General features: G+C 47.4%; 1 protein-coding gene and 1 non-coding gene across 2 annotated transcripts; one reads left to right on the top strand and one right to left on the bottom strand.

The window, feature by feature from the left end:
• The first annotated feature begins 7,983 nt into the window (after window positions 1–7,983).
• On the top strand, window positions 7,984–8,607 carry LOC133096964 (large ribosomal subunit protein uL22-like). Its single transcript, XM_061198901.1, has one exon. The coding sequence runs from the start codon at window positions 8,015–8,017 to the stop codon at window positions 8,567–8,569; it is 555 nt and encodes a 184-aa protein (XP_061054884.1). The 5' UTR covers window positions 7,984–8,014; the 3' UTR covers window positions 8,570–8,607.
• Window positions 8,608–11,309: 2,702 nt separating this feature from the next.
• TRNAC-GCA (transfer RNA cysteine (anticodon GCA)) lies at window positions 11,310–11,381 on the bottom strand. The gene has a single exon. It is a non-coding gene; the product is annotated as a tRNA-Cys (tRNA).
• Between the last annotated feature and the right edge of the window lie 4,551 nt (window positions 11,382–15,932).

Genomic DNA, 15,932 nt, shown 5'->3' with positions numbered 1-15,932 from the left:
CAGCTGCGCTGAGCTGATGGTTTGGGACCAGCAGGATGCTGTGACCTCTCTGGCAAAGCATCTCCCTTTCAAAGCCAAGGAGTAGAAAATGAGAAGGGGAGAAGCGCAGAGAATAAGAAATACAAGACAAAGCCCAAAGTACACCAATGTGCAGAGGTTGAGAGTGAGATTGAGAGAGAGTACAGGAAGTGGGTTAGCAAAGATAAAACCAAGTAGGAGGGAAAGAAAGAGGGAAGATTCCAGCTCTAAACAATGATTCTCCGGGTTGGTGCCTCACACAGGTGTTGAGGAGGAGGCTGCAGGGTTCTGGGCAGGGAAGATTCCTAGAAGTCATGTGATAGGTCTTTGGGGAAGGACACAGCAAGTTCAAAGCCAGATAGGATCTGTCTAAATGAGGTTAGTCAATCTGTTCTCACTAGTTCACTAGAAATGAGGAGAAATTACAATGCACATTGGATCCTCAGGTGGGACAACACCGGAAATCAGGAAAGTCTAAACAGTTAAGGGGATATAGTTCAAGGCAGAACATTTGACTGTACATCACGTACTCTCTGGCTCAAGTCTGTGTGTCACCTGTTGGCCCTCCCTCTTGTTCTGACCACCTGTTTGCATTCACTCTGTCCTTTGTCTATGCTCTAGGGACCATAAATCTCTCTCATTCCCACTTCATCACTTTTCCATGCATTGCATCCTCTCTTTAGGTTACTTTTTCCATCTGACACTGGAAGGATGCAGCAAATGGAGAGGGAAGAGGAAGAAGAGGAGAGATAAAGGAGGCGGTTCTTCTCCTGCCCAATATGTTTAGTGCAAAGAGGCCCTTAAGCATACCCGTGGATTCTAGTTGTGACTTGGTCATTAATCTGTTGTGTTTTGTTTGGGCATGATTTTAATTACTACTGTCATTTTTGTCAGATCTGTACCATGAAGATTAAATCGATAGCTCCAAAACTATCTGTGAGTCAGAATCATCAGGAGCTTGTTAGAGGCACACACTGTCCCCATGTCCCCTTCCCAGAGAGTCTGGTTTAGGGATTCTCAGGCGGGGCCCAAGAGCATTTACCTTTGCCCAGCCCTGCCCTTTCCACTGTAACCTCAAAGAGTCTGTTGAGTAGCCAGTGCTTTGAGTCCTGTTCTTCTAGGTGGGTCTGAAGGATGTTCCAGCTGCAAACCTCAGTGAGTTCAATGCCAGTGCCTTCAGCCAGGGGAAGGGGGTGGGCACAGTGAGAAGAGCATCCATTTGCAGGAGTGTAGGATGGCAGAGCACTAGCAAGTACACACCTCAAAACGTGACACCCAGGGTGTGGTTCTGCAGGTTTAGGGTGCTTATTAAATATAGGTGAGTAGGTGGAGGTATAGCTCAGGAGTAGAGCATTTGACTGCAGATCAGGAGGTCCCTGGTTCAAATCCAGGTGGCCCCTGCCCAAACTTGCTTTTACTCACTGAACACAGTGTTCCACCTCCAGCTTTTTCCACCACACTGATTCAGCCTGCAAAGGGAAGAAGAAGCAGAGCAAGTCTTCACCAGAACCCCTCCCCTGACACCTGCAGCTCTAGATGAACCCGATTTCTTCAAGGAGGAGTCAGTTCTCATAGGTCCTGTAGTGAATGTTTATTCCCTTTTCTTTTTTCTTTTTTTTGCCCAGCATGTGAATCCTCTTAACTCCTTTTTTGGGGAATTCACAATTGTCTCAGTCTCGGAGGAAGACAGGAACCTGTCTGTGGCTGAGGAAGACAAAAATGCCAGGAGAAAGAGAGAGAGATTGATTTTTTTTTTAATTTAATTTTATTTATTTTTTTATATGGCAGGTTCTTATTAGTTATCTCTTTTATACATATTAGTGTATACATGTCAATCCCAATCTCCCAGTCCATCCCCCCACCACCCTTGCCCCGCCACTTTCCCCCCTTGGTGTCCATACGTTTGTTGAGAGAGATTGATTTGAAGGAATCGGCTCACATGACATTGAGGGCTCTGGCAAGTCTTAATCTTGCAGGTCAGCAGACTGGAGACCCAGGGAAGAGTTGACATTGCAGTTTGAGTCCGAAGGCCGTCTGGAGGCAGAATTCCCTATTTCTCAGGGGACTTCAGTCTTTTTCTCTTAAGGCTTTCAACTGATTGCATGGGGCCCATCCACATTATGGAGGGTCATCTGCTTTACTCAGAGTCTACTGATGTAAATGTAAATCACATCTAAAAAATATCTTCATAGCAACATCTAGATTAGTGTTTGACCAAATATCTGGGTACCAGAGCCTAAACAAGTTGACACAAAATTAACCAGCAAAATTGGTAATGCCTTAAGCTTGGCCAACTATATGCCCATAAATAAGACTATGAATGTAGAATAAATCACACCTAGATGTAGGAGAACTTGGAATTCATTCTGGAGGTGGCAGAGGTGTGACAAGGACAGTGAGGCCATTGGCTGCAGCCAGTATCCATTGTGGTGGCAACAATGGCTCCCTTACCAAATCCTGCCCACTTTATGAGAATTTTATAAGGGAAGCTCTTCTGGCCTCCATTCAGTGCTCTGAGCTCCTTGCCATCCTGGCAAGACTGCCTTCTGTGTTTCCATTAGCCTGGGATGGCCTCTTCTTTAATCAAAGTGTCCTGATTGGTACCAGGAATGAGTAATAGGCAGAAGATCCTCAGAGAAAAGATGGGAATGTGGTTTGATCCTGGCCTTATTGGACCTGAAGATAATGAAAATCTAGGTAGTTGAGGGGATGCTAATCTAGGAGCCCATATGATATAGTACAAAAAGCTGAGTGAATATTTGCCTCCTGTTTCCAAGGGATCAAGTCGAGTTCCCATGGAATACTAGAAGTGGCTTCAGGCCTGGATGGCTGATCCTAGCAGTTTAAAAGAAAGTTAATCATAAGCTCAAGTGTCACTCTGTATGGACTGAAATCCGGGACTTTCTCTGACTGTACTGGGATCATCTCTTACCTCCGGTCACACAACCTGAAATAGCTGAAAACGGAAGCTGATCCCGAGGGTTGCCAAACGTTAATGTCAGTGGAATCTACAGCTTTCAGCAGTCTCCTTGCTGAAAGTAGGTCTGTGGTCAAGAAAGGGTGGGACTTCAGGAATTACAGTGTGGATGTATGAGAGCATTTGGAAAACTCAAATTATACCAAATCACCTATTGTACTGAATCTCCCTTGCCAGTCAAGGCAGCCCCTTCTCCCTGTCTGACAGCTGAATAGCCCAGATTGAGGGGTTTTCATTGCAAGAGGCCATCAGTTGCCCCACCCCTCATTGTCCCTTGATCTACAGCTACCGAAAGACCTTAGCTGACTCTGGGTACCAATTGCTGGGAGGTGAAGACTCACACATGAAAATAATTTCAAATTGGCTAATTTATATCAGCAAAGATCTAGAGAACACACGTGGGTATGGATTCTTGGAGTATTTTGTAAAGTACGAAGAGTATAATTTTAAGTAAGTCTGAATTTTTTTTTCTGAGTGTAGCCAATCAAGCTTCTAGTTAAAATATCACAGCTGGAGCAGCTGGGATAAACTTGTTTGCTCAGTTGTTGACTTGAACCAGGATTCACAGGAGGCAGATTCTAAATGCATTTGGAGTATAGAGATCCCTTGGTATACTGTGGAAAGAAGCCATAGACCTCCGGGGATAGGAAAACGGGAGCGGATTTATCATGTGTGACTTGCCCATCCAAACAACGACTCCCTTCACTAAAGTCTTGGAAGGGCATGGGTATGTGGAGCTTCTATGTCTTTGAAAAGCATTTTAGTAGCTGTTCCCTATAGAGAGGGATGCTGGCTGGAGACATTACAGTGGAAAAGGATTCTCTGATTTCAGTGGGGACGGGAGGATCCTAGGGTGTCAGAGTTCAAGAAGTGTGATTCTTCACCTTCAGATGCAAGTTAGGGGTTACTCTATGTGGTCTGTGCCACACAGAGCTTGGTTGTGGTTGATTGGTCATGAGGTCCTTGGGGCTGACAGTGGGAAGCCCACCCCAGTCCTACTTGATTTGTAGGTCTGAGCTAACCCAATAGTTAGCACAAAAGAGATTCCTGACCTCTCATCCAGTTCCCAGATCTGAATCAGTTCAGAGACCCTGCATCCCTTGAAAGGGAAATCTAAGTAAGCTTGAGTAAAGGACTCTTCCAAAATATCCAACCATGGGATGTGCATCTTACTCCTAGATTTCCCCCAAAGGGTCCTTCAGCCATTTACCTGGAAACTCTTCACTGGGGAAAGGCAAATACCCACGTATCTTCCGGGTTATTGGTGTCTATTGTCTCTGTGAAACTTCTGGAGGTCCAGTATTTGGGGGAACATCAGAATATCCCAGGAAAGACTACATCCTGCACCTTGCCCTGTTTAATCACCACCATTAAAGCTGATAGCCTCTCCTGGAGGATCCTATCAAAGCCAAGGACTAGGCCATGCGCAGAGGGAGGAAGAGCAGAGAGCAGGAGATGTGAGCGGAACCTTAGGTCTGTCGGGTGGAGCCCAGGAGGAGGCTGTAGGGGAGACAGGGTCCTGAACGGGTCAGAGTAGATACAGCGTGGGAAGGAGGGAGCCTCAGTACCAACTACAAGCCATGGCTTTACGAGCAGTGCCTTCAACCTGGAATTTGAGAAGGCTGCAAGATAGTGGGGAAAAGAGGTGGTGGGACACCCAAGGGAGCAGCCTGTGGGATGGAGAGGTGAGTTATCGGACACAAGAGGGTCCGTTAGCAGTGAGATCAGTAGCCAGATCTACAGAGATGAGACCATGCAGTGTTTCTCAAACCTGACTATACATTCAATATATTTGAGAACTTGTTAAAAATTCAGATTCCCTGGGGATCCTGATACACTACATCTGATAGGCACAGCCTCCTGTTAATCCCTCCTAAACTCCAAAGACTCTGAGAGACAGCCAAAGTTTATGGGAACCACTCTTCACGATGATTCTAAAGACACTTCCAGCTGTAGATACCAAAGCTGGTGCCCTCAGCCAAGCAGCAACGTTAAACCATTGGCAGCTTGATATTGGCCATGGTGGGAGTATTTACAAATTGGCAAATACTACAAATCAAACACTACTGATTGTCTTTTCTTTCCCCTTGAACTGATTTACCAATGCTTCACTCCGTAAGGCTACAGGCATAGATAGCTTCCAGGTACGGGGGCCACGGGAAATGGAGCAGGGAGACAGGAGGGGCCAATTCACCAGGGCACGGGCTGCCAAGTGGCACACCCGACAAGCAAGCAGAGGTCTTAGTGTTGAAGTTCAGGACTTGGTCCAGGAGATGAAATGCGCTCATCAGATGAGATTCGTTCTTCTTACTCAGGAAAGCAGGTCATGCCATCCCAGGTTCAAATCCGGGCTCTGAGTGTTGAGATTCCAGTTTCCTTTCACAGGCTGATCTACAGGAAGATCAGATCAGATCTACGGGAAGGCTCCTCTGCTCTCCTGCAGCCCCAGGTGACTTCCATTATCCATGTCCCCACTCACGTGGGCTGTGGGAGACGTTTTCTTTTATTGACGGCACAGCATCTGAACCCTATCACATGTTTGGGGAATATGCAATTATGTGAATTTTACTGAAAAGCATACCCTCATTTCTTACTCCATAAGCCAAAAATACTAGACACTTGGTCTCCCACTGTCTAGTAGTGAGGACTCGGGCATGTGCCCTCAGCATAGCCACCGCAGACTTTGGACATTAAGTGAGTGAAACACAGAAGCAGGAGGAGTTGAGACTTCCTTCTAGTGACATGGATCTGGCATTGGCTCCGGCCTTACCCTTCTTCACAGACTGGGCCTCTGTGCAATCTTGGTTCCCCTCGGAGCCCATCGAGTGTCTACACCTCTTTCCCTTCGGAGTCGTGAACTACCTGACAAGGGCTGCCTCATCTGTTTCAAAATTAGTTTCCGGTTTTGCACCCAAATTTCCTACCTGGTACATACGTTGGTGTTAGGAGTGGGTTTCAGACAACAGATCCTCACGAAAACGGTATTAATTACCCATACTAGTTAAAACTAGAGTTAGGGGAAATCCAATGAGTTCTTCAGGTCTGGGAATGTGTCATAACCTATATCCCACACTGGCATGATGGGAAAGTGAATTATCACTGGTGGTCATCAGGAATGCAGTGCCTACGGGGTAAGGCTTCCAGATACCTATGTGCTTCTTATCGTTGAACTGGACGCTGACTGACACTAAAGGCACCAGTAGTCTAGAAAAACAATGAAAATCCCAATGAGAAGAACCAAAATCTCTTCTCTCTAGCAGCCATATGACTTAGCAGAAAACCAAAGGCAGTGTTTGATTCTGCAAGACTGCTGAATGACAATGTCAGTTTAATTCACAGCTTCCCCAGTGTGAAAGCTTAGGGCTCTGATGTGGAAAGAGTGAGATCCCAGAGTTGTCATGAGGCTTCATGAGAAGATTTGTAGAACCCTGAATATACCTCACCACAACAACTTCGGAACCTCCTTTGCCAGCTATAGAAGCCCCTCCTTCTCTCCTGCGGATATTGTTCCTGCTTTACCTCCTCTCTCACCTCAACCCCCGCCCCAGCTCCTCTTTTTCTTTTGAGCTATAACTTGAGAAAATCCCACCCTACCCTGGAGAGCCAATTAAAAAGTCCCCCTTGCAGGTGAAGGCTTAAACGCAAAAATAATTACAAGACTCGGCTGATTCATAACAACAAAAATCTAGGGAATGTGTGTGGAAATGAATTCTTGACAGCATTTGGCCGAGAAGGAAAAATCTAGTGTTAAACTCTGCCGAACTCTGGATCCAGTGTCCTACTTTGAAGAGCTGGGCATTATTTTTATTGTTTGCTCAACTTGTTCATCAAAACCAGGAATCAAAGTTGTTCAAGGATAGATGAAATGGAGATGCCAGAAAATTCTTGAAGACTAAATCTAAAGACTTTAAGGGATTGGAAAGGTGGCATGTACCTATGATGCGTGACATGCCCCCACTCTCACCACAAAGCTTCAACCAACACAAGGGTTAGAAGACAGTCCCAACCATACAACCTTAAAAATGCATTATTTACTAGAGTTTTCACATCTTTGAAAACCATTTGCATCACGTGTCTTTGTAGACTGGGAATGTTGGTGAGAGATGCTGTCATTGAAATATGTTCTCTAATTTGAATTAAGGATGGAGGTTCTTAGTGGAAGGGGCTAAAGGGTGCCCTTGATCACCACACCACACGCTGGCTGGAAGTGACTGCCTTGACAGCCTGTAGGTCCACAGCCTTGATCCAAAGGGTCCCTCCCTGTGGAGTTCTCAGGACCTACCCAGGATGCACATTTCTGCAGCTTATTTTTCCATTTTCACAAACCACTGCAATGCCCAACCATGTACATGCATCTTTGCACACCCATATGAATAAAGCAAAGGCATGAATTTGTCTTTTGATTACCAAGTAGCCTTTCAGCAAAGATACATCAATTACATTCTCACCAGCCCTGTTTGGAAAGTACCCACCAACTTTTTAAGAATTACAGTCATTTTGCCATGAAAGAAAGACCAATGCAGACATATGCGTGCTGTTATATCCCCAGTTCTTATCTTTACAGAACAGGACAGGGAACATTGCTAAGGGAGAAATGCAGCCTGAATAGGATGACAGCTGAAAGTGGCTGGAAATTGACTCAACCCCCATAGCAGCAAAAATTAGATCCCCCAGCCTAGGGCTATATATTTTTAAGTTTGGAAGAATAGAAACCAAACTGTTACCAGCAGTTATTTTACTTGTGAGATTAATTTTTATTTTCTTCCTGATGCTTAATTGTGTTTTTAAATTTTTCTATATGTTTTTTAGTCAACAAATGTTTGTTGAAAACCTGTAATGTACTCAACAACAGGCAAGGCACTGACACGAGGTATTCTTAAAAGAAGCAATATTTTCTTTCTTCCTGCCCCCCTCCTCCTCTTCTTCCTCCTCCTTCTTCTTCTTTTTACCATACAGAACTTATCCGTGTTATAAGAATAATCGGCTTTTCCGGTCAGCGGCCTGAGGTGACCTCTAAAAATGGTTCGCTATTCACTTGACCCAGAAAACCCCACAAAATCACGCAAATCGAGAGGTTCAAATCTTCGTGTTCACTTTAAGAACAGTCGTGAAACAGCCCAGGCCATTAAGGGTATGCATATCCGAAAAGCCACCAAGTATCTGAAGGCTGTCACTTTAAAGAAGCAATGTGTGCCATTCCGTCGTTACAATGGTGGAGTTGGTAGGTGTGCCCAGGCCAAACAGTGGGGCTGGACGCAGGGTCGGTGGCCCAAAAAGAGTGCTGAATTTTTACTGCACATGCTCAAAAATGCAGAGAGTAATGCTGAACTTAAGGGCTTAGATGTAGATTCTCTGGTCATTGAGCATATCCAGGTGAACAAAGCCCCCAAGAGGCGGCGCAGGACTCATAGAGCTCATGGTCGGATCAACCCATACATGAGTTCTCCCTGCCACGTTGAGATGATCCTTACTGAAAAAGAACACATTGTTCCTAAACCAGAAGAGGAGGTTGCCCAGAAGAAAAAGATATCCCAGAAGAAATTGAAGAAACAAAAACTTATGGCCCGGGAATAAATGCTGCAAAAAATAAATGCAAATAAAAGTAAAAAAAAAAAAAAAAGAAAGAAAGAAAAATCGAATCCCTTTCCTAACAGGACTTTTCCACGGTCCTCCACGGCCCCCTGGGTGGCAGCCATCCGATGTTTTAGCTGCTAAGAAGGGTCAGGTAGTGACATCACCGCCACGTATCTGCCGGAGGAAAGGAGCCCATCCTTCAGTGGGGGGTGGTCTGTCCTGCTGTGGGGCAAGGCTTGGCAAGGAGGGTCCCAAAGGGCCAGGCTTGGCACCGCTGCAGCTGTGCCCACCTGCTAGTCTGGGGCTTCCTGCGGGAACCGGGGCTGCATTTGGGCCTCGCGTGGAGGCTGCAGCCTTTGTGGCCAAATACCTGCCCTGGTGTCCACCAAGTCTCTGGAGACTCTGCCAAGGTCATGGGCTTGAGGGGAAAAGACTACAGAGGATGAGCTGGTAGAGGGACCCAAAGTCCCTCCTGTGTTTCTGGAGGGGACGGTGAGGTGGCCCCAGGTGGGCGCTGAGGGAGTGAAACCTCAGAGGAGGCTTCTGGGTTCCCACAAGGCACAGGGGAGCATGAGGTCATGGCCAGAAAAGGGTCAGTTTGCAGTGAGACCTGTCTGCCAGGTGCCCAGGGGCAGACTAGGGGTGAATGGGAATGCCAGTGTGCTCTTGCTGGGGGGGCGGGTGGCACACACTGGTGAACAGTACTAGACCACACTCCCCCCAGGGAGGGGCTACAGCTCCGGCGGAGAGCATTTGACTGCAGATCAGGAAGTCCCTGGTTCAAATCCTGGTGCCCCCTAATGAGCCTCCTTTTATCCCCTGAAACAGCTGCTGTCCCCCACACTGAAATCTCTAGGAGGACAGAAGAGAGAAGAGGTGGGCTCAGGACCCCTTGGTCACAGCCCTTCCTTTGCCACAAACCCAGATGGGCTCTGTCACCCAACCCCACTGTGCTGGTCAGTCCCTTTCTCGTGGCTTCAGGTGGACTTTTGAATTATTCCTTGTCAGCCCAACACTGGAACGTCCTTCCTCTGTTTTAGCAGAAGAAGCTTCTCGGCACTCAAATGAGGGCCCAGCAGGAAAAGGAACTTATGGTCAGGAGACGGTGGGTCAGCCAGGCCATGGGGCCAACCAGGGAGAAACAGAAATGACTGGGGTCCTGGAGGACCCCTCCCTGGAGAGGCCACAACCATGAGATGGTGTCACTTAGGAAAGGGTTTGAAGTGGGCTCCTGGGGCAGGGGAGGAGCATCTGACCGCAGGTGAACAGGTGTGTGGTTCAGATTTTCAGGCCCCTGCAAGCTTATCTCATTTAGTACCAGACAACGGGTAGAAACCTTTCAGGTCGTCTCTTGGGAAGGCCTATCTCACTCCACCCAGTCAGGGCTCGGCCATGGGAGTGGGAAGCAGTGGGAAGGCAGCTGGCCAGGTTGTGCCTTGCCCCAAGGTTGGGGGAACAGGAAGAGCCTGCGACTAGCCATGTGGATCTGGCCCCAACCCTATTATTAATCAGGTGTGTGTGCTTGGACATGTCTCTTAATTACAGCCTCTTTTCAACCCTATAATATGGGGCCCAAAACTAAATTGGTGGTTCCTAATTTTCACTTTCCTTTGGGATCTTGTCAGGAGTTTGTTAAAAATAGAGTCCTTTGGTCTCACTCCCAACCCTTCTAATTCAGGAGGTCCAACCTGGAGCCTTGAACTTCATTTCCATGAAAGCCCATCCTGCTCTCACCACCTCACATGCCTGTGTGCGATGGGCAGCCCAGTTGGGGGACTGTGGCCTTAGTTTAGTTCAGAGACCCTCCACTGATACAGCCATGGCTTTTACACTGATGTCCTTGGCCCTGAATGGCTGGGCGTGGGCAGAGGATTGTGCAGAAGGGGATGGCGAGCAGGGGTGCCTTCTGTGTGCGGTAGAGCAGGTCTCGTGGACTCATTAGACAGAGGTGCTGCTCAGTGTCTGAAGGAGTTCTGAATATAATTACAGAGGTCAGAGGTCTTCATTAGGCAGGAACAATGAGATGAGCTTTTAAGGACAGATGCATCTTACCTGTTTCTTATTTTTACGTTTTCACTGATGTTGGAATATAATTCCAGCTTCCTTTCCCTGGCCGGAGCCAATGATTCTGCACGGAGGAGAAAGAGCAAAGAGGCAGGGAGGGTCAGGCCAGCGCTTCCCCCACCCCCTCACTCCTTGGCATTAGTCCCACAGAGCCAAGCAGACTCCTGTTCTTCCCCAGACCCTGGTCTGGGTCTGTGAGTCTGGAGTAGACCCAGTGGGAGCTTTAGGACCTGGGGACACAGAGCCTAAGTCCAGGGCCTCTGACCTGAACCCCAGCATGAGGGGCTCAGGAAGCTAAGCAGCTACCCCACTGCAGGAGTACAATGGCTCCTCTAGGTTCATCTACTTCAGTGTTATAACCCATGGGGGTGCAATGAAGACACACCAGCCCCCCTCCGTGGAGAAGGTGTGGATCTGTGAAAGGTGAAATCTCTGGCTGGAGCTGAGGAAAACCCAGAGGGGCTGGAGGAGGCAGGGATCCGTGCCTTATAAAGTTTAATTTTCCTGCAAGTCACCTGAAGGCGTATCTTTAAATTTCAGATTGGGTCTGCACTTTCTGAGGAGTTGTGAGTCAAAGAGTTTTATAGGCTTTCTCTTTCTTCTCCAGGTGTCCTGGCCTAGGGAGGGGGAAGCAAGTAATGCCAGACCCACTCTGGGACTAAAAGTGAGACAAAGCAGGGGGCACCTGGATTTGAACCAGGGACCTCTTGATCTGCAGTCAAATGCTCTACCCCTGAGCTACACCCCCTGACCTGGCAGAGTGGTATAATTAATGCCTTTTACCTGTGTTGACACACCCAGACTCAGTCTTGCTGGCTGGGATGTCCTGGTCAGCTCTGCTTCTCTGAACCCTGGCCTCCCACCTGCCAGGGACCAGCCCTTCTTCCCTCATAACTTCTATGTGCATCTGGCTGAAGACCCCCTGGTAGCCTGGTTGACCTTTAAAGGTGGGGAGACCTTTCAAATCATCCAGATAATCCTCTTCGGTAATGAGTCATTGAGCATCTACTGTGTGTCAGGCACACTGGGATGGTGACATAACTGTGACTAGGTGACAGTGCCTTCTCCTGCCTGAAAGAAGGTTCAGAGCCCATGTCCAAGAGTTATTTAATGACATAGAATAATGTTCATGAGAATTCATCAAGTGAAAAGGCAGTTACAGAACAATCTGTAAGGAATTATAGAAGATTTCAGCTTTTTATGTGTTTTTATTTCCCTTTCAACTTTTCTATATTGAGCATGTTGCCTTTGTAAAAACAAAAACAAAGTTACGTAGGAAAAATGATACTCTAGAGAAGTTCCACTTCTAGGAACTTCTAGGTATCCTTCAGAAATATTCATGAATGCACAGTGAGTGTGGAGACTCCCTGCAGACTTTTTCTGGATTAGCGCTAAACTGGAAACCACCTAAATATCCATTGACAGGGAATTGGTTACAAACATTGTGGTACAGTCATAGGAATATGACGCAACAGTAAAAGATAAAATTGATCCAGAGTTCTGTCATGGAAAGATGCTTAAACAATACCACTAAGTGAAAAAAGCAAATTGTATGACATATACATGTATGATATGAGCTCATTTGGGCTTTTAAAAAGATACTGTGTATATGTATTATTATGTAATAAAAAGATTATACACATATACAAAGAAACTTATGTATAAACATAGGTGTCTACATGTCCATACATATACATATACACCTATGGAAGGAAATAGACCAGATAGTTAATAATGGCAACTCCCAGAGAGTAGGGAGGGGGTTCTTTTATTTTCCAATTTTTGCATGTACAGTAATAACCCAAATGTCTACACGGTTCCAGCCGTCCAGGTCCTGAGTGGTAAAAAAATAAATGAGAGAAAGCACTGCAGATATTGTCCAGGAAGTCTTTGCCGCCTTCCAGTGGCAGCCACCCCTGCCCTCCCTCTCCCTCAGACCCCAGTCACTTCCCAATCCAAACACCTCCTGGTCTCTCCCTAGTCCGTCACCTCTGCCACATTCATTTCAGGCCTTTCTCTTTCTGCGCTGCCATCACTCTTGTTTCACACACCGGTTTTCCAGCATCCACCCAGCTAGAAAGGCAGGATATCCTGTGATGTCGGACTGAGGGCAAAGGGCACCCCTGCAGTGGGCCAGGTCAATCCCCTGCCTGAGACCTACACCCAGCAGGTCCCAGACCCCTCGGCCACACCTGCCCCCTCCGCCCTGCCCTCCTGCAGCCTCCCCAGAGGCCTCTCAGACTTAAAGGAACCGGCACCCAGGTAGACTGAGGGACGCCCAAGGAGCAGACAAACTGCGTAGGTGTCTGAGAATAATGAGAGGAACGCTCACTTCCCAGGTCAGCTGAGTCTCACCATAGATCAATATGAGGATGGCAGCGCTTTTAAAGGCAGAGAAAGGTTTTTATATTCATACCTGGAGCAAGGTATTCAAGGAAGGGACAGGCCCCAGCTCAGCGATGAAATCATATACACAATTGACAAGGCCTCCTCCCGGTCAGAGGGAGATGGCTGGACTGGGGAGGAGGGGGGATATTAGGGAGCCTCCTGAAGGCAAGAAAGAGGCGAATGCAGCTTCTTCCCATGCGGAGAAGGAGGAAGCTAAGGCCGCTGTGCCTGAAATGGATACTGACCGCAAGGGCCAGGGGGCGCCCGTCCCCTCCATCTGGGCTTGGACTGTACTGGCCCTAAAAACGCCGGTGTCTGTCCTTGGCCCATGGCTTCCCTTACTGAGTCCACCGATGGAAGCAGCCAGCCGGCCTGCAGCTCTTGCTGGAGGGAATATCACAAGGTATCAACTGGAGCGCCGATGGCCACCCTGGCCCAGCATTGGGGCCCACCCTCCTTTTCGCCTCCTGCATTATAATTCCCTTATGAAACTGCCCTAACCTTCCAGCAAGGAAAACTGCTCAAAGCACTCAGCCTACTGTGCTCTTTGTAGGGAGACTAAAGTGTCGAGGGGGCAGTAGTTGACTTAGGTTCCGGCTGAAAGACACATGAGTATTGAGGGCTGCAAGTGGGGACCCCAGACATGGCCACACCAGGGGTGGCTCTCACAAAACCAGAGGTGGTGACAAAGACACAGAGGCCAGGGAAGTGAGAGGATGGCTCACTATCAAGCAGATTTGCTGTTCACCCTGCCCCAGCTCCAGAGGCTGGAATACTGCCTTCTGCAAGGGAGGAGAGGGGACCAGCAAACATCTTTTGTAATGGCAAACTCTACTTTATAAAGGACAACTTGCCTCCTAGGAGCCAGGCATGCAGTGAAGACTGGCACCTGGTGTCCCAACTCGGCAGTGTAGAACATGCCAAGAACCATCTAGAACTCTCTAGTTACTATCTAGACATAGAATATCTAGAACTATCTAGAAAAGGGGTTGGGAGAATTAGACACACACAGGGCACATGTAGAGGCAGCGCTGGAAGAGCCACAGTGATGGATGAGAGTTTCCACAGAAGTAGAAGAGTTTGTGAGGAAGGTAGACAGACCACAGGCAAAGACCTCAAAGGGGCGAGGAATCGTGACTGCAAGGCCAATAGTGGGGTCCATAATGGGTGGGCGGACAGGTGAGCCAGAAGGTAGCTCTGGAATCACGGAAACACAAAGAGATGAAAGAGATTGAGGTCAAAAGGAGAACAATGCACAGTCTCAGTAACAGCAAGGACAGGAAGAAGTAAAAACGAGAAGAGGTATCAGAAAGGACTTTTCAGATCAAAGATCTTGAAAAGGAATAGTTCCTTCTTTAAAAAACTTGAGGTATAATTGACATAGAACATTATATTAGTTTCAGGTGTACCACGTAATGATTTGATGTTTGTATACATTGTGAAGTCTAGTTAACATTTGTCACTATACATAGTTACAAATTTTTTTCTCCTGTGATGAGACCTTTTAAGATCTACTGTCTTAGTAACTTTCAAATATGCAAAAGAGATTTATTAACTATAGTCACCATGCTTTACCTTACGTCCCCATGACATTTATTTATAACTGGAAATTTGTACCTTTTGACTCCCTTCACCCATTTCATCCACCCCCTCCCCCAACCCCCAGCCTCTGGCAACCACCACCCTGTTCTCTGTATTTATGAGCTTGTTTCGTTTGTGTGTTTAGATTCCACATATAAGTGCAATCATAAGTGATATTTGTCTTTCTCTGTCTGACTTATTTCACTCAACATGATACCCTCAATGTCCATCCACGTTGTCGAAAACGGCAAGATTTCATTCTTTTTTTGCAGCTAACATTCTGAAATGGTTCTGAGCAATGATCAGGTTCACATGTGGGTTAGGAGTAGATTTGGCCATGAGCGCAGAGCACCCAGAATGACAGAGGACTAAAGCAAAACACAAGCAAACAAACCAGAAGTTTCTTTCTCTAGCCTGTAAACACCCACACTCAGGTGGTCCAGGATTGGCATGGTGTTCCATAGGGTTAAGGACCCAATTCCTTCTTTCCAGCCTACACAGCTTTCATTCCAGACGTCTCTTCATGGTCCAACATGACACCTCCCACTTTAGCATCACCTCTATCTCCTAGCCGGCAGGAAGGGGAAGAGGAAAGACAAGCTTCTCTCCTTCAGAGCACCCATCACTTTTGTCTACATCTCATAGACCAAACCTATGCCCTTTGCCTCGCTTAACTCCAAGGAGGCTGGGAAATGTAATTTTTCTTCTGTGAAGCCATGTGCCCAGCTAACAACCAAGAAGGAGGAGGGAACAGACACTGGGAGAAACATCCAACCTATGTTTCACCGTGCCTCTTGATAGCTGCAGGGGCGTGGAATTTGTCAACATTATAGGAGCCAAGAAGATGGAGATCTGGAAGCATCATTAATGCAATTTTGACATTACCGAGGATGAAAGCAGAGGGGAAGCAAGGAAAATATGATGGTTAGCCTGCTTCTGAAATCTTCCACAAAGTCTGCGGGGTCCCCAGTCTGGGTGCACACATCAGTGAGGATAAGAAGTATGGAGGGATAGTTGAGGAGCTGGGACCCAGAAGGGGCAACGTGGGGAGGAAGGGATGGGAAGGGGGAGAATTCTGGCAGCCTCCCCGAGTGGGAGGTTGAAGGGAGAGGGACCTCTTCAGGGGGACGCTGGGCACCAGGTGTAAAAGGGGGAGTTCAGGGAAAGGTTAAGGAGGAAGGAACTGCCCACTTTGAACGGGGTTCCACAGACTGGCTCTGGGGCTGGTAGGATTGGGTTGCAGCAATGGAAGCAGCAGAGAGGAGGCAGGATGGATGCTGCCATCAGCGAGATGGTCCTCAACCTCAGGAGGTGGCCAGGGAGGTCAGGG

This window comes from Eubalaena glacialis, chromosome 8, assembly GCF_028564815.1.
Source record: "Eubalaena glacialis isolate mEubGla1 chromosome 8, mEubGla1.1.hap2.+ XY, whole genome shotgun sequence".
Lineage (NCBI taxonomy): Eukaryota > Metazoa > Chordata > Mammalia > Artiodactyla > Balaenidae > Eubalaena > Eubalaena glacialis.
Note: the sequence above shows the minus strand (reverse complement) of the source record. Positions and strands in the feature narration are given on the sequence as shown.

What these genes read in the sequence shown, in the direction of transcription:
- LOC133096964 (XM_061198901.1), top strand. Translation starts at nt 8,015, where the DNA reads ATGGTTCGCTATTCACTTGACCCAGAAAACCCCACAAAATCACGCAAA.